Source organism: Triplophysa rosa, linkage group LG19 (genome assembly GCF_024868665.1).
Source record: "Triplophysa rosa linkage group LG19, Trosa_1v2, whole genome shotgun sequence".
NCBI classification, from domain to species: domain Eukaryota; kingdom Metazoa; phylum Chordata; class Actinopteri; order Cypriniformes; family Nemacheilidae; genus Triplophysa; species Triplophysa rosa.
Genome location: NC_079908.1, coordinates 17,757,612 through 17,776,542, shown reverse-complemented (window position 1 = coordinate 17,776,542; position 18,931 = coordinate 17,757,612). Strand labels below are relative to the sequence as shown.

General features: G+C 38.6%; 1 protein-coding gene across 16 annotated transcripts in view; it reads right to left on the bottom strand.

Annotated features, from left to right (window-relative positions):
- Positions 1–12,667, bottom strand: part of cast (calpastatin) — a 28,197-nt gene extending 15,530 nt beyond the window's left edge. For 6 of the 16 annotated variants that reach the window (XM_057359931.1, XM_057359932.1, XM_057359938.1 and 3 more), the window contains exon 1: positions 8,784–8,963. In XM_057359931.1, coding sequence (XP_057215914.1) covers positions 8,784–8,888 — 105 coding nt within the window. In that variant the 5' untranslated portion in view covers positions 8,889–8,963. Of the gene's footprint in view, positions 1–2,499; positions 2,685–8,783; positions 8,964–11,227; positions 11,273–11,996; positions 12,204–12,560 lie in introns of those variants that run through there. The other 10 variants (XM_057359941.1, XM_057359943.1, XM_057359935.1 and 7 more) reach the window with 9 other exon arrangements.
- Positions 12,668–18,931: the final 6,264 nt, after the last annotated feature.

The following is an 18,931-nucleotide window of genomic DNA, read 5'->3' as shown; positions in this document are numbered from 1 at the left end:
CATATTAACACGTTAACACATTGCTAACACATTAGCAATGTCATTTTATTATTATTATTTATTATTTTATTTATGTCCCTGGACAACATTTAAAAAACAAACATATTATATAAATGCTTTAATATTTTATAATATTTATGTTTTGATTTGAATTTACAATTCAACTCCATGACAGCTATAAATTCATGAACATTAACATAGGTTTTGGCTAGAAATAATGGCATATAATGCTAAACATTAGGCCTACCAGTTGGTCACTTGGTTTCAATCCGTGTTTCTTACATGTTTGACAAACGTTTATTTCTGTTAGCCGGGTAGGTGGCGTTACCATGGTGACAAGTATTGAACATCAGATTTTGCAACATCAGTCATACATCACTTAACGCCTAATGTTTTCAGCACGTAAAGCAATACATACAGTAGATCAATAAGATATGAATATCAATAAAATGTAGTAACCGCACCACAGGAACAATAGGAAAAACTTTTTAGAGGGTCCATCTCCTAGCCTGAAAGTGTCTCACACAGGATCTGGACTAGTGATGCGCGGGTCGTCTCATAACCCGCGGGCCCCGCTTGGGGCGGGTCATTAAAAACCAAATAAAAAAACATATGTTGCGTGCAATTCCCTATAGCCTATAGTAAATATTTGGGAATATATATTTTCATATTTTATTAGGTTCTTTGATAAGGTTACAATACGTAGGCCTACGTAGCAACGTAACTTACGTGATATCCCCAAATCGAACACGTCACGAAAGCGCGAAGCAGCTCCCGCCGCCAGCCGCAACAACATCAAAACAAATGGAGAAAAAGTGAAGATGGAAGACGAGGTGCGGGAGAAATAAGGTTGGAAATTTACATCATTAAAAGAAAAGAAGGTCAAGCTGCGAAATCTAATGTTTGGGACCGGTTCTCAGAAATAGTTGCAGCAGGAGACAACAGCAGTATCGGCTACGTGAAGTGCAAGTTTCTATGGTTGCCAGTTTACAGGGCGATGTAATCTATTGGCTGTTTCCAAGCACTTTTAGGCTGAAATAAAGCCTAAGGTCTTCATTTACATTACAATGCCTAGCATGCCTATTAAATGGTCGCGGGTGCGGGGCGGGTTGTAAAAATAGATACAGTGGTGCGGTGCGGTGCGGGCTGGGGCGGGCCAAATAATTTCATAAAAGCGGGACCCGCGGGTCGGGTTTTTTTCCAACCCGCATCACTACTCTGGACCACCAGACAATCTTTAATTCTGAGTGATAAATCTTTAAAACAGAACAGCAAAATCTGCATCTAATAGTTTTGATAAGGACTTTATCCCAGCCTGTCTGTTCTTTTTATACCTGATTCTATTCTTTAAAACACTACTGACTAATGCACGACACCACCCATCTCTCATAAACTCGCTGTTGTTACAGAATCATAATCCACTGCATAACAGATGTAAAATGCTTATTTAAGACCATTGGAAATGACAGTTTTCACTAGTACATGGATTACTATGACAGATTAGTATGACATTGAACTGATCTTGTTTCTATTAAAATACACTAAGTATACAACAATAACTATTTGTTTTGTGACCTAATGCCTGAATTATTGGCTTTCAATCATGACAGATACATATTAGTATGATGTAACATCCCGGCTGCGGCAAATATCTGTGACTTCAAGTTGCTACTTGCTAGCAATCAAGTGTGCACTCCAAGTATGCACTAAACAGCCAGCAGTAACATACTGTATAGACAAAATATGATATTGGTGAACTGTAGCACAACTGAGAAAAGTGCATGGTTTTAATGTATTTCAACTGCTGTTTTCAACTGTGACATTTCCATTCGAAACGCTTTTGAATATCAAGTATTTGAAGTCCCTCAACACAATTTAAGTCACTTTCCTTTTATAGCATGTGAAAGTATCCGCTAAAAATTGCCAGCTGGCCTACGATGGCATCAATATCAACTACGCCAAGAGAACAATGTATGCTAGACAACATCTGGTTCGAACCTTCAAACACAGTCTGTAGCCAATCAGACATGTAGGGTACAGCGCACTTTTTGCATTACGAAATAAACTATGCATATAAATGCGAACATATGAAACATTACCTCTCACTATTAGCCAAGTCAAAATGGAGTAAAGTTATGAAGTGTGAAATGGCTTTCAGGTCGTGACAGACATCTAAAAAATGTGAACAAACCGTCAAACCTCAGCTCTCATTCGGACACGTTGAAAACCGATTTCGTATACGTCAAAAGGTAAATGCTGTCAGAAGCATAACTTTGTAAACCAATAGAGTAAACAAATAAGAGTACTTTTTGGTGTACATAAGCAAGACTATTCAAACAAATTCATGTTCCAGTCTCTAATGACAACGAAATAAGCTCTTTCTCTCATGCCAAAAGCATCGTAATACTTTCCACGAACTGCAGCACAGTTGGCACAATCTTCAGCTATAGGCACACAGAGTGGCAGGAAACCACAGACAGAAAACCAAGAGATACATACCATCTGTAGCAAAACTGACAAGGGCTCCCTTTCAATTTTCCTTGTAAAAGCTTTAATCCGGTTTCAAAAGAACCAACTCGAATCACCATTGTTCACTGTACAGAAAATACAAACTATACCCTTCATGAACACATACATGCAAGAATATACAACAGTAACACACCCAACTCTAAAGGCTAACGCCTCAACCTCCTCCCACTTTAGCCAGACCAAAAGATTGGTACTGCTAAGTCCCGCCCCCAACCCATGATGCACTTCATAAGCATTCTGATTGGTTAAGATAACACGGCCCTGCCCTCTAGCAAGCAAGCCAGGAAAAATAAACACAAGACTGTTTCCATACGACAGAGGAAGTTGGACATCGGGTGGGTGGTTATGGGATCAAAAGATAGGTGCACTGCACTGGTTTAAGGGGTAAACTTGGTCATGGCTGATAAACAGTGAAGTCTGTAGAGGACAGAGAGAAAAAGATCCCATGCAGGCACAAGCCTTTCAGTACATGCCTATCAGGCAGGGTGTGTCTTATACACTCACTGCTCAGGAATCTGAACGACACGACTCACCATCAACCCAGAAAGAGAGAAACGGCATCGCATACAAGTATAACCACCACGCCCAGAGCAGGGAAAACAACAGGAAGAAGAGAGAGAGAGAGAGAGAGAGAGAGAGAGAGAGAGAGAGAGGAGGGTATGATCAAACACACACAAAAAGAATGCTAAGGGAGAGGACGAGAAAAAGAGAAATGCATTCGGAGAGCATGGAAATAAATGGATGAGTCATGAGCCCTCCATCCAACGGAAGCTGACAGACAGGCAGCAGAAGTGGGCACGGGCCAGTGCTTATGTATGAGTAAACACAGCGTTGTTGCGTAGCCCACATCACCGCTCACTGATCTGGGTCCGCGTTAATAGACACTCCTGTTGGTAAAACAAAAGGCTGAGCTGGTTTGTTTTTGAGACAGGATGCCATTCAGTGCACAAATCATAACCAGAGTGGAACCCAACCCACTTTTACGAGAACAGCACCCTCTGGTGCATGACAGAGATCATGACAGGTGAAGACAAGCATGTAAAGTTAGTAAATCCAGCGCGCAATGATGACACACCAGCTGACGAAACATGCAAAAATGATGAGTTCACAAATTTTGCAACTTCATGATGTCATACAAATAAACGAGCATTTCTCTCTCTCCCCATTTCATCATTTTAGGCCTGGTTTCACAGACGAGGCTTAAGACTAAAATGAAAGTTTGAGCTGTCTTAACTGAAAATAAATTGCCCTGACATATCCTAAAATATGTCACTGACATTGTTTTGTCTCAAGATGCACACCAGTAATATTTTTATCGAAGACATTTTAATAAAAGCGACTTAAATATCCAAATGAACCAAGGCATAGTCCTGGCTTAAGCTAAGCCTTGTCTGTGAAACCGGACCTTAATGTATTTTAATGGCACAATTTTGTGTTCTTACAATATTGCCAAAGCATTATAGATATTATTTATACATTATAGAAGTTGCTAGGTGATGAATGAAAAACTAAATATAATCAAATAAAATACATCAATATAAAAATATATTTTTCATTTATATATTTATGATATAATTTTTGATATACTGTATAACAGTCAGTTGTTTGTTTATATTTGGCAACATTTACATTTATTAGCATGAATTAAACCAATTTCTTTTAAAGAGCATAAGGACATCTGCCTACATGTAAAATGTGCAAACGTTGCCAGTTGGCTCCTCGTGGCATCAGTAAGAAATAAGCCAAGAGAACAATCTGTGCAAGACTAACCTTCAGCCTGAATCTGAATCAGACATGCAGGCTTTAATGCATTTTCTGCATTATGAAATGTATTATCTATATGTGCTTCCAGACATTACATAATGCTATTACATCAAATGACATCTTACTATTAGCTCGAGTCAAAATGGGGTTACGAAGTCTGAACATGACAATATGTGACAAACGCCTCAACAATGTTAGCAGGCACACAGACCTTCGCTCACATCAGCATTAGACCAGTGAAATGTTTTTTTTAATGATTTTTTTGTTACTTTTTACAGAACATTGGATTAAAGTGGAGTGTTTCTGTAGCTAAAATAATAAAGAATTGTACTAACAATGCAAAGTTTGCGGATTCGAATTCTAGAGGCCACCCAAACCCAAATGCATGCTCCAATGTACTACATCTTGGAAAAATAAAAAACAGTAACAAAGCAATAAAATGTGAGGGAATGAGATATGACTCCCACCTGTGTCCTCAACAGCTCGGAAGCTGTTTTTGGTACTGGCAATACATACCATGGTACATTTTTGGCAGGACAGCTGAAACTCGTAAAATATGACAATATGAAAAAGGTGGCACCCGGGTGACAAAGCTCACACCTTTGTGACAAACTCAGTCACGCTGGGCGTAGCCGGGTGGAGATTTTGCACGCTGCAACCCAAAACACAGATTACAAAACACAAAGTCAACCATCCAAATATCTGCGCGCTGCCATGCGAATGCTGGAATGCGGTGACATTCCACAGTGCTTCATATCTGAGGGGGGGAAGCAGTGAAGGAAACCAAATAAGGAAAACACGAAAGAACCACTGACCACATGCATAGTCGCATGGACTGCCACAATAACCGAGTCAGACTCATTTTCTATTTGCTTTTCTCACTCTGGGATGGTTCAGCATGGAGAGGTGTATAACCTTACGAAACGTGCTCGAGCAGGACAGAGAACAGAGCGTGAAAAACAAGAGTGTTGCTTAGCAATTCTTATCTGTTAATAAAAGAGTGTGTCATGAGCCTCACCCTCATACAGAACTTAAGAGGTGTCGAGAACTTTAACCACCTGGAATGTAGAAGTTTTAAGATTATCTCTGCACATACATGCTCACATGCACATGTTAGATGTATGCGGTGATGCATGCCGTGACAAGCATCAGGGACAATTGGGTTGCGAGACATAACTAACCATTAAAAAACATTTGATCGTTTCCACAGTTTCAAAACAATCTCCTCGCAAATCAGATCTGAATCACAGGGTGTGTAAATGATGAAGAAATAAATGATGAGCGACGTACAGGTGTGACATGACTGAGTCAGCACATCAAACGCACAGCTTGCAAAACAACAGTATTGAGTCAACAGCCTCACATCCAAGACCCCAAATCTGACATCATCACCCACGAAGCGCTCTAAACCGTGAGAATTGCTGATGTCTGCTGAAGTTACTGTGGACGTCTCATGCAGTGAGGGTGTCTATATTTAGCAGTGTAATATTCACCATGTGGTTTGTTGACTTTTTTTCTGCATGTCATGTGATTCATGGAGCCTTCAGACAGTTCCAGGAAGTTGTTTTCTCTTTAAAATCTTTATTTTTTTCATGTTTTATTAATTAAATGTGTTAAAAGTTTGTCACAATTGGTCTGTTTTGCTGCAGCTCCGTGCGTTAGTAACTTCCGGGAACTATTGAGAGGCTCCATGAACCGACATTGCTGTGAAAAAACTGTTCCATTTGAGTCAACGGAGTTGAAGCAACTCTCTCTCTCTCAATCTCTCTCTCTCAATGGCTCTGATTCAAACATAACAACTCAAAAAACATTCTCAATGAATCCTTTTAAACAAGAACCACGTGACAACAACATTTTTAAGCTGTGTTCCAACACTTACATGCAACTTTCCACAGTCTTATAACGCTGTGATTTAAAAACAAATTATATAGTTAATCTATGCAAATTATAACTTTAATAAAAATAATTCAAGTACATAGAATTTAAGTGACATTTCAAATAAATGTAATTTAACAAATAGGCCTAAAGTTTTGTAACCCAATAATATTCTAATAAGAATAAAAACACAAAGTACTTTCATTCAGTTTTGCTTATGTAGCGCTTTCGCAGTTTTGCAATGTTGCAGTATACAATAAAATGAAAATAAATATATGTATAATTCATTACAGTATTACATTACAATTTATCAAGATTTTTTACTTGAGACAGCTGCAATGCATTCTGGGATTTACCTTACCCATGGACGGACACATGCAATGATGCCTTACCAGACATCTTATAAGACAGCTCTGTGCCGTTGCCTTGGAGCGTGCTCTGATGCCAAAAAATGCTGACTAGATAGCCAGCTTACTATGTTTTGGGGCTAAAATTCAGAGCTCTTGTGACACATGTACGGACAGCTCATGATGTATGACATCGTCACTATCCAACAATTAGGCAATCACACGTTAATTCAACCTCGAGCATGTGAGAATCTTCCATGTGTTCAGACCTCCATGTGGACTAACAAGCACAATGGAAATAACTATAACTGCAATGCTGACTATTGCATGCAAACAATCGCAGATCCATTTATCCACTAAGCCATATTAACTAATAACAAAGCATGACAGATACAAAAACACAACCAAAACATATTGCACATCTGTAATTAGAAAGTGTTTAAAATTAAGCTAAAAAAGGGGATTGTTGACTCACTAAGACAGCGCAGGGTACTAAAATAACTTCTTACATACTCATAAGTTTAAATAACTAACACTAGCTGTGATGGCTGTTGTGAGCTGCTGAATCTGCAAATACACCTACAGACATGCGTGCACGTGCACCCAAACACACATAAATAGAAATGGTTGCGTGTGTGCTGTTGGGACACACGATCCTCGCAATGTTTAAATCAATAGTGCAACACTAACTAAATGTATAAAACATAGATCGATGCATTCTACAACGTTACAATACACTCAACTCAACAGACATGATGTTTAAAAAACAACCCGACGCAAATTTGTATGGTTTTAAGTCTAAAACTTTGAGTTTAATGCTAAAATATTCCCATATTGCGACTGCACCTTCATGCATTAATAAAGTCAAGCAAAGTTCAATATGATTGTTTTACTTTTATTATAATAAAACAAATGTTGTCAGTAGCAGCATAAATTCTGAGAAATGCCAGAAAAAGTAAATAAATGGGTAACATGTCACTATGTAGCAAATGTCAGACTGTACAGTATGTTATCAATGTAATGACGCAATATTTGCTCAAGTGGGGCGGAGAGCATCATAAGATATCTGAAATACAGTAGATACTGAGAGATATCAGGTCAGGATTTGAACATTTTCAGAACCACAAAGTGAACTTTGTCATGATGTTGTGACAGCATTCAGAGATAAATATCAATGTAATATTTTCTATATTACATCGACATCTTGTTACAATAGTAATATCTGGTCACAGCATGACAGAAAGCAATTTTGATATGACATCAAAATGTTTTTTTCAAATAAAAACGATTCAAGTACAATTATTCCAAATCAATTGTTCCTCATTTTATGTATAAATGTCAAAAGGTCACATGTTCTATATTATAAAAACCGGGACAATCTGAATGTAAACAAATCAGATTCCCACAGTGAAAGTGAGCCTGCGTCTCCCTTCGGGGCATTTGGTGTAACATCAGTTGATGCTGAACCAGGGTGGCAGGTTGCACTGTGGGTATGTACTGAGCACTGAGCGCTTGGATTGCAGCTTATTACATATCAGAGAGGTCTGCTCAGTGTTCATACATAACACCAAAATGACGCCGGGCCTCTCGTGATATCTGCACAACATCAGTTTAAGGTTACAGGAAACACAACTGGTGATCAGAATATTAGTGTCCTGACATAGCAGGAAAACGTATAGATTAAAATATGAGTAAAGTCAGTACCACCAAAGCCACAATACCATGCAAAACACATTTTCACTTGAAAATTTGATTTTTGTTTGGCAGAATAAATCCAGCCATCTATCTATCTATCTGGTTTGAACCTATGACCTTAAGGTTCAATGCTCCCCAGAAACATCATCCAACCCGCAATCATTATAAGTGCAATGATTCACCACTGCTTCACAAACACACCCAGAGACGCTATCAGTGAAGACATTAAAAAGCCATTGCACATTGCAACGCTTGAATACATTGCCAGGAAATCCGTAAATGAATAAAACGCATTAAGATTCATTTTCACATTTAACATCCCTGTTACTTAACGGTCTTTATAAACGTCTGAAAACACATTTCCAAGCATTCCTCAAACATTCCAGCTCTCCGCCCCCAGATGGCTGCTGTGCGCTTGTACCACAGCCAAGACCTCTTGACCACAGCTCTAACACGATCGAAAAAATGCCGACATTATAAAAGCACACGTTCTCAATCAACGTCTCCGACATGCTCCGATTTAAACTTGCACAACACTAGGACAACCTATGCACACGCTTCACTCTCTGAGACCTCAAAAGGATTGTATCCAGTAAGTGAGACCTGTTGCTCTACAGCGACGTCCTGCAAGCCCGTTTGGTCCCGCTCGCCGCGGATCCAGCTGAAGAACTGGCCCATGTCTAGGGGTGCTGTGTGTCTGGCGGTGTGCGTCTGCGGCTCTCCCTGCCTCTGGCTGGGTGTGTGTGAAACTGCTGTCTGACCGACAACATGTTCCAGGCACTGGGTGAAGGGGGAGGTCATTTGGGGAAAGGGGAGGGGTTACGGGAAAGGGGGTGGGGTTAGGGAAGCAGGCTCAACAGGAGGGAGGGAGGGAAGAGGGCATGGCTAAATAGAGAAGTGCAGGGAATTTATACCACCTGACCTAGACATGCCCGATACAGTTTGAAATCAAGGATAGCAGAGGCGCTTGCATGTTCACACTAAACGTTTATGGCAGTGATTTTATGATACATTGCAAGAGAGCAAGAGGGACACTAAAATGACAGAATCAACAAAAGAAGCAAAGTGTTTAGAGCAGACGTTTGCTTCTTTATGATGTGTTCATATGATATGGGGAAAAATGACAAAAAGTCCGCCAAATCAAGTCACATATTAAATGAAGCAGATAAGACCTGAGTCTTAAAAAAACGTTCCACCCAAAACTCGACGTGCTTCTGCTATCCACCCCAAATTCTCAGAACAAAGCATGCCTGTTCGATTAGATACTTCAGTAAAAGGGTCTGGGTGTGGATGTGGATGTATGCAGTTATGCGTGTTAGACAACTAAAAACAGAAAGTGTGTGTGTGGCATTGCAGTACATTGTATAATAATAATGTCCAAACCTTTTAAGGTACACGTAGCTGTTGCAAATGTGCAATTCGATGCATAATACACATCAATTGCACTTTTTAAATTGTGCAGCACATGATAAAGTTTTGACCTTTCCCACTGGAACATCCTGCATTTGTCTACAATCAAAAGGAGACGGACACACGTTTATTTTTCTTTAATGGTGGTGACTTTTCACTTACTTCTATTGTTTTTGCACTGACCCATATATCTCCTACCTCTAAAGCACACACAAACCTTTCCTTCTTTAAGATTTTCATTAAGACGAGCTCTTTTTCTCATGGAGACGAACTGACCCAAACACACACACACACACACACACACACACACACACACACACACACACACGCACACACACCCAAATACTTTACTGTACCTTTCAAAGGCACTTAAACTCAAACTATGAGAATGCAAACTGACACTAACACCGAACGACAAGCAAACTCATTATTAATGGGCTACAAAAGCTTTTTAAAATGTTCAGAGACATTTATCTGACTCGCATCACAGACACACCTGAATGTTTAGCTGTCAGCTCACTAAGCCAGTAAAACTAGCTGTTTATCCTGAGGAACACATTCTTAAGCTTTAGTATTGTTTTTATTTTTTTCAAAGAACAGAAGCTAACATTGTGCTTCGTTTTGGGATTGCTTGTCGTGGCATTGCCAGGCCGATGCCCGGTTTACATCATGGTAACTGGAGCCCCTGATGAAGTGGAGTTTCAGGGTATATATAGTCACAAAATGTTCCTAGGTACATTTCATGACCCAGTCACGGGACATTGAAGCGACGTGACCTCGCCAGGGACCTAGTAGCAAACAAGTGCATTCCTTTCTAAACACAATCAATATGTTTAATGCATCATTGCTCAATATTCATAAATGCATCCAAATGCATTTACTCCGATGTCAGTACAGCTCTCAGAGGTATGCGTTGACAGTTGTTTAATAGAAAAGAGGTGCTATGCCATTTCTCGGATGGATGTCACAAATGAGAACAAGTACAAATTTGCGTAATAAAATGTGTCTTTGTATTGCTATTGGATTGAAGAGTTGCTGTGACAGACAAGCACCCTCATTGCCCACAAGAGGGAGCTTTTGTTCTGGTAAATCCACAACCTGTGATAATTGATCTAAATCTTGTTAACATATTCAAACAAAAAACACAATATCATCACAATAATGTACCATGGCGTCCTAATCATATGCCAAATATTTACACAACTAACAGTTACTTACAGTATCTTTATCTTCTTTAAAATTATAATTAATTATGTAAACTTATGAGGCTATTATTTTGGGCCTACCAGCTGAACAAACCATAGAAACCATCCGAAATATTGGATTTCACGCATAATGGATTTATTGGTTATAATAAAATTGTATTGGTTTTAATTGAAACTATAATGTCTCTGTGGATCTCTGCTGGTAAAGTGTTAGATTGGTGGCTTTTATGTGGCGGACGGGAACCACAACACCACCAATAAACCCTATTGGAATAAGACCAAAGCACACCACATGAAGGCAAGATGATTTTGTAAAGATAAAAAACAGGTGTGACTGAATATGAATGCATGCTTCAAAAATGCAAATAATATAAATAAGCAGGCACAGTTTGATGTTCCTACCTGAAATCTTGAGGTTTGAGGGACATGTTGAGGCGTGTCACCTGTCTGTTAGGAAATAAAGTAAAAGATAATAAGAGATCAATTAGACCAAATATTTAGTGCTCTGCCAAAATGTACAATAACCTTGAGGGTAAAACATGCCACTTCGCCCAAATTAATGAAGAGTCTAGACTAACCCGAGGTAACAAACCAACAGGAGTATAACATCTATTGAACCGTACTTGTGGATTTAGCTACTATATTATTTTCCATATTTGACATTCTTTACAATACTTTTACTGTATGTTGCTAAATGTTTTAGTTTATATTTTCTATAAACACAAATTACAAATGACGACCCCAAACGAGGCCGCAATGGTAGTAAGCCAACGCTAAAACTTTGATAATTCTCAGTGCTGTTTGAATATACAGTATTGACATTCTTTGAATAACCGACTTTTCGTTGTAAACTGCCAAAACCTCTCGAGTGGAACTGTTTAACACAGGAAACCTTTCAATGCACTAGAAAACATTAAAATCTTATTTCACAATGTTGAATCCGACGACGCCCAACTTCACATCGTAAGTAAACTGTGGCTTTTAGGTGTGTACAAGTACAAAGATCATCTCGAGCCTGTGTTTGCATTTGACAAGTCTATGGTGAACACCTTCTTTTGATCATTATTTAATCGTCTTTTATCCTTATAGTATAAGAATGTTTGCTCATGGCGACTACAATAGAGTTAAGCAACTTGCGGTCAAAGTCCCTAAGAAAGTAGCGTCTACTTACGAGCATCATCCAGTACGCGGCGAACGCCATGGCGCAAATCGACTTGGAAAAGCTTTATGTCCCTGCGTTGTTCAAGAGTCTTTCATTTATGTCCGGTGTCCTGTTTATTCACTCAGATAAAGCCCCTCCCGTGAACGCGGGTACCAGATAAGAGCGCAGATATTTTAGGGCGGTTTATCTTTGCCATCTCGTTGCAATGTAATCGTTGAAGCGTAATTTGCATTGCGCATTGTAAAAGCATGCACTGAGGCTCGAACCTCATTCGGCCAGTTATGCAGACTATCATCGCATTCTTCTCTAGCGCTTGCGCAACACCGTCGTTACATAGGAGGCCTACTATATGTCCGTGTTCCCAGGGATGAACGCGCAAAGCAACTGCCTCAAGTCAAAATTCAAGCCATTACTTTTAGTTATGGTAGCAAAAGTAATAGTTTTGACTGTTTCAACAGTATCGCTGCCTTGCAAGAAAATGCAAAACTGACTGGACAGCTAAAGCATTTGACTCGAGATTGTAAACCGTATTGCCATTACAAAAAAGTGTAAAGTGCATGAAAGAAAACATACCTCGTTGATTTTTTTATTCCGACCGTGGCGTCTCTTTCTGTGCGGCATGTCTAAGCAATAAGATCACTCCGTTTAAAAAGCACAACGCAGTTTTTACTTTCACAAGAGGTGGGTTTGAAATTGTGGCACAATTTTCGCTCCTCCTGCTTGGAACACATAAATCAACGCCAGAGGTTTAGAGGAGGTTGGATTTAAAACATGCATACGACATTTGTGGTGTACACTGCTGCAGCAGCATGTAGATTTCGCTTGTTTTAAGGCTAATATTGTGACTGTTAAACAGATCATGTTTTGTGGCTGTTGTGTGGGCATATGTTGGTTGTTGAATTCGTAAACGCCTTTCGTGCAAATGATAAGGAATGCAATGACTAGTCTAACGCAGGTTATTGAGTGTTTTGTTGTTTTAATAGGCCTATATCTATTTAAATGTGTGCAACAGACTGCATCATTTTCTGCACCCGCGTAATGCCACACACCCCACTAGAACTCTCCCAAACTAGAATTGTGCACTGGTGCCTGTTTCACTCAAGACAAGCACAAGAAAGATGAACAATCCATTATGCATGAAACAAGCCCTGTGGGTTTACCGATAGCAACATATTTAGCAGGAATCTTTGTCGTTCTTCTGCCAGCATTGCTGCGTTTGAGTCACATTTTACGCCCAGATCTGTGTGACTCGCACATGTGTGAGTCGAGTGACACAATACTGTGACAAAACCAGTGTTGGGTGTAACTAGTTACTAAGTAATTAGTTACTGTAATTGAATTACTTTTCCCTTGAAAAAGTAAAGTAAGGGATTACTCTAATTTTTTCTGTAATTTAATTACAGTTACTTCTGATGTAATTAAACTAAATACTCTGTGTAATACGTGTGTGTGCAAGGAATGGACATCAAAATTCAAAGTCTAACTTTAAAATCTGTGCTTTAATGTATAATTCTCACATTTGTAATACTTTGGTCAGTTAATAAGAGAACTTTATGTAGTTTAATATTATTTATTTGAATGAATTAAAAGAGCCGTTTCATGTCTTTCTTTGAATCACTTAACTAATCAAGGCTGATATAGGATATAGAACGCAATTAGTAATAAGTAATTAAATACTTGTTAGAGAGAGTAATTTGTAAAGTAATCTAATTACACTATTGAATATGTAATTAGTAACTAGTAATCAATTACTTTTTCCAGAGTAACTTGCCCAACACTGGACAAAACGTAACATTTTTATATATTTTCTTGTAGGAAACAGATTCTTACTCAATGTCTTGTGTGTTGTGATGGCAATATTAAGATGAAATTAAAGTTTTTAAAAGTATGGGAAATAATAATAAGTTTGCACTAATTCCTAAAATGCTCGTCTTGTGGTGCTTGTTAGACTGATTTAAATAAAGGCTAATTCCATTTTTTTGAGTACAATACAATTAAATACAATAATTGTGATGTAATGCTTTCTCGTTTACTTTTGGAAATTAATATATGTAGAACGTAAGCAAAATTCTTAATAAAAAAATCATATTATTAAAAATAAAGAAAAGTGTCCTGCTAAGTGCTTTTTTGTTCAACACCACCCTCTGTTGGCGCAGATTAATGTTTCAACATGACCCTTAAATTACCATAGCAACTACATTCAGCCAAAAATATCTCATAAAAAAACTGCAAAAACACCACAGTTACGAAATAGCCTACCACAATTATTATACATTTTCCAATTCTCTATGAGATCATCTTAATTGACTAAATATTATACCCTTGACATAGTAACTGCTTATTTTTGGGAAAGGGATTAATTCTAAATATGGTTGGAAAACATGCGTGTATAATTTTATGAATTATTGAAACTATTGATTGATTGTTATTTGAAAAAGCAACGCAATGACACATTCATTGAACCTCCAGCAGGTGGCGCCCTTTCCATAGTTTTTCTATTTTGTATCAGTGCGTATAATTGATGTGTTCAAATATACGGGCATGAATATGACCCTATAACTGTTTTCATCAGTGTTCAATTAATCTGAAACAATAAACCTCCATAGCTGAGTAAGCGACACATCTGGCCAGTTTGTATTATATTTGTATAATAAACATTTTGTTGGAAGCCAGAGAGAGCCAGATATTACTGAAATGGCAAGCTTTTCCACATAATATCAGATTATCAAAACATGCTTAGTAGACAAATAAATTCCATAAAGAAGCCATTAAACTGGATAGCTGATATGTTTGCATGGGCAGGTTGTGTCTTGATAAAATAATGACCATTTCTGACACCACTTTTTTGACATGCATGCGACTGCTGCTTTTCCCAGCAGTCACAGTTACATCAGCACCCAGGAAGGTGACTCATTCTTCACAGAATACCCTGAAGTGGAGAAACCAAGCCCCGTTGATAACAAGAAAGATCTGTTACAATGGTGGCACGTCACAATAATGGTTCAGAGTGGCGCTCTGATGTTTGCAGGGACCTCTAAACGCTTGGGTAATTACAGACACACTGAGGGAGAGATAACACTCAACCGCACAAAGGCTCTAGTGGCCAGAGCTTTGCTGTCCGTTTGTACGAGTACGTGCTTTATCAGTACACAGAGAACAGCCCTCCACCTCTGATAAGACAGGAGGGACACAATCATTTAAAGACGGCCCCTGGATCATCTCTCTTTAATTCATTCAGCTCTCAAAGCACTAGTGTAGGGTCTATTGACCTCCAGTTCATGAAATCAACCATTTGTTGTGTTCAAGTTAGTGGCTGGGAGTATTGATTTGCTAAAACCAATGAGATGAACAAGTCTTTAATTGTGCTGCAGTGTCTTTAAAAACATTTGCGGGACTTGCACACCAACTCAAATGTAGCCACTGTCAATAAAAGTGCCCATTTTTCATTAGAATTAACCATGTACAGCAATTATGTTATTTTAGTTATGCATGCAAATTCAGTAACAAATGTATTTGATGGGGTATCTATCCCGGGTTATGTGTCCTGGTCATTAAAGACAATTACAATAAAGTGTAATGGACTTTAAATAATTAATACTGTTTTTGGGGGTTTTACGTAGACTCTTTGGTCCTTATAAAAATCTGTGGTAGCAGGGACGATTATTATCAGGAGGATCTGAAAAAAGGTTTTACTAGATTCATTATGATGTGAGTCAATCACTTTAGTTTTAAGAGTTATAAGAAAAGCATCGCTTATGAGATCTTACAATCTGTTGTTTTCCCGTAGAGATTTGGTGATGCATTTTGCACTTACAGGACTGAAAAATTGATCTGCTTGTCATAATTCAATAACATAAAAGCAATTTATGTGAAAATCAAGAAAAGGTTATGATCTTTTTCTGTCCGAGCAAATCCCAAGAGGTCAGTTAAAGGTGGAATATTCTTGCCAGGTAGCAGCTACAGTCAACAATTTAAAACATTTTCCATTGTTCCTTCGTGTTAATAAAGGGAAGCATTGGTTGCCTTTCACCTAATTTACACCTAATAAATAAATAAAAAGACCAGTTATTCAGAATAACAGTTGCACAATACAGAATCTCTATTTGCACCTTAAAACTAAATGTTGCAGGAGTGTTTCCTACATTAAGTTTTTCAAAGACAGGCTCTGTGCAATTTTGCCCAATTTTACCGTTTTGTTTTCCAATTGGATGAATGTCACTTTCTCATTCATTTGAAAGGTCATGCATGACGCTGAGAGACGTGACAGGCTCACAGATCTCAGGAGCAATTAGCCTTCAGGTTAATGGGTCTATGATATCCCCGATGATCAGGTGACCTTCTGCCAGCACAGCAGATCCACTTTTCTCTGAGAGATACTGATCACATGCCTGTTACCATTGCTCATACTTAAGATTAGGCATTTAAACAAACATTGAATGCAACTGTGCTAGAACTAATCCCTTGTTTTATGCTACAAATACCTCAATTTAACCAGCTTGCTTATGACAACTATGCTGTAACCATTGTAAGTAAATCTCTTGACTTTCTGGCTAGTAATTAACCACCTAGCAACCATCCAGAACACCCTAGCAACCACATACAATAGGCCCAAAAACCACTCCCATAGCAGTCTATTTAATTTATATGAAAACATGATACAACACATTAACCTTTGTATAGAATAATACACTTAGATTAAAATACAAAACTCACTTGTTAATTAAATGGCGTGCCTAAAGTAAACTTTCCAACGTGCTGGTTGGAAAAAGCTAAACAATTTTCTACATTTTCTATAGATTTTTAGTAAGCAAAGTGAACCAAAGTGCGTTTACGTCATAGCAAAACAACAGGCAGCTATTATTTATAAAATCGCTCGCAGCAATCAAAATTAAATAGCATATTTACGATCAATTAAAGCTGACATAAACTGTACAATAACTTTAAATTGCACTAAAATCACCTTTTTCGGGCCATATTGAGCGTTGAAGTCATCCCCATTCATAGTAATGGCAGTGGCGCATGTTTGAGAGAACATACTCAAAAAGCCGTTTGTAGAAATGTCAGTAAACGCAAATTTCATCTGCGCGTGAGCGAGCGATTTCAACGCATTTCTACGGAAGCCGATGTGAATTTTGGGATTGATGGTGACGTGCTCACACGCCCACAGCTACAGCTTTCTGGCCCTTTGAGCGGATTTCTTGATTTCTTTCGCTGCCGTGGAAACGGTAAGACTTTTGCTTACCTTGAAGTGAAGTGCGTGTGGAAGAGAACGCAGCGAGTTCAGTTATATGGAAATGCTAAACGTATAACGTGGTTTGCGTCATCTCCAAGTTTGGGAATCACTGAATGTGTTTACGGACAAGCACCACTTAACGTTACATTTTCTTCACAACATGTACATATGCAGCAATAATTAATTTACAATGCTCTTTATTAAAGCTCAACCTTAAAGGAGATGAGGTTCAATCTTCAGCTGTCTGGCAGAAGCTGCCACTGGCAGGGCACGTGACCCCTGCCAGTGGCATCAGTTACAGATGTGCTTTTTTGAGTTGCTGGTTTATGACTGATTGAAGTGAATATGATAGAAAAAGACCAATGTTTTGCATTAAGTGCAGTGATAAAAACATACATTTGTGTGATTAAGCGTAACCGAGTGTGTCAGAATTCAAACATGCAACACACGTCCTATATACACGTGTACGTTCTGGCCAATGAGATTGAAGTGTGTCGTCAAGGCTTTCGCAGCCTATTTTGAGCAAATGCTCTAGCGGTACGCACGTGCGATCATAAGGCGCCGACTTTCACTCGTTCCCACAGCTCTCCTAAATACAAATTAAATCTTTTTAAATTCTGCATTTGTTCGTATGAGCAACATTTTAATGCGCTTAAATTACGATGATAACCGGCAGGTGGCAGTTGTACTGTCAACTGAACAGAGCCAGAAAATGCGCCGACATTCACGCATTCCCACATCCAAGACATCCATACGAACAAATGCAGAATAAAAAATATTTCATTTGTATTTAGGAAAGCTGTGGGAACGCGTGAAAGCCAGCGCTTTTCCTGGCTCTGCTTATCTGACAGGACAACTGCCACCTGCCAGTTCTTATCGTATTTTGCGCGCTTTAAATGCGCACAAATCATCGCTTCCAAACTGTTAAATCTGCCATTATTCTGTAACTGTCAGTGGCAGCTCCTGCCAGCCAGCTGAAGATTGAACTCATCTGCCATTATTCTATGTACTGCTGCTAGTGGCAGACGTGGAGGGTCAAGTGACCTGCCAGTGGCAGCTACTGTAACTGTTAACTTTACCTCTCTATCGCCATCTTTGTTTGAACGATGAAATTGCAGGTTACTTGCGGAGTTGTTTTCTTTTCGTGGGTTAAAATCAAATGAAGTCAAAACTGACGTTACCAGTGAATTCTGACCGACAGCTCAAATTATAAATCATCATTATTATTATTACTACCATTTTTTATTACATTGTTTTATATAGGCTAAGTTTGCTCTTGCTGACAAAATGATATTTTTTAACCAAAACCTGCAGCTTTAATTATTGTTGGACTGCTAAATTATTTTGGTGTGAAACATAGCACTTCACAACATATTTTTGAGAAGGTTTAAATGGCATGAAAATGCCATTTTCTCTCATTTTTGTACTTCCTCTTTATACATGAACTGGAACACTGCATATTCCTTTTAATTGGTTCCCTTGGTCATTATTTTCTATGGGCAGCTCTACCCAACACTAATGCTCGGGAGATAGCCTTGTGCCTTTGAGAACTGTCGGCTATCTGTTGCTCTGCACTACAAACAGAAACCTAATTACCAGCACAGGCCAGCCACACCGGGCTATTAAAGATGTATCAACAATAGAGAGGATATTGTATCAGGATAGTCACTCACAATACTGAAAAGATGTAAACATTACTAAACATCTGTGC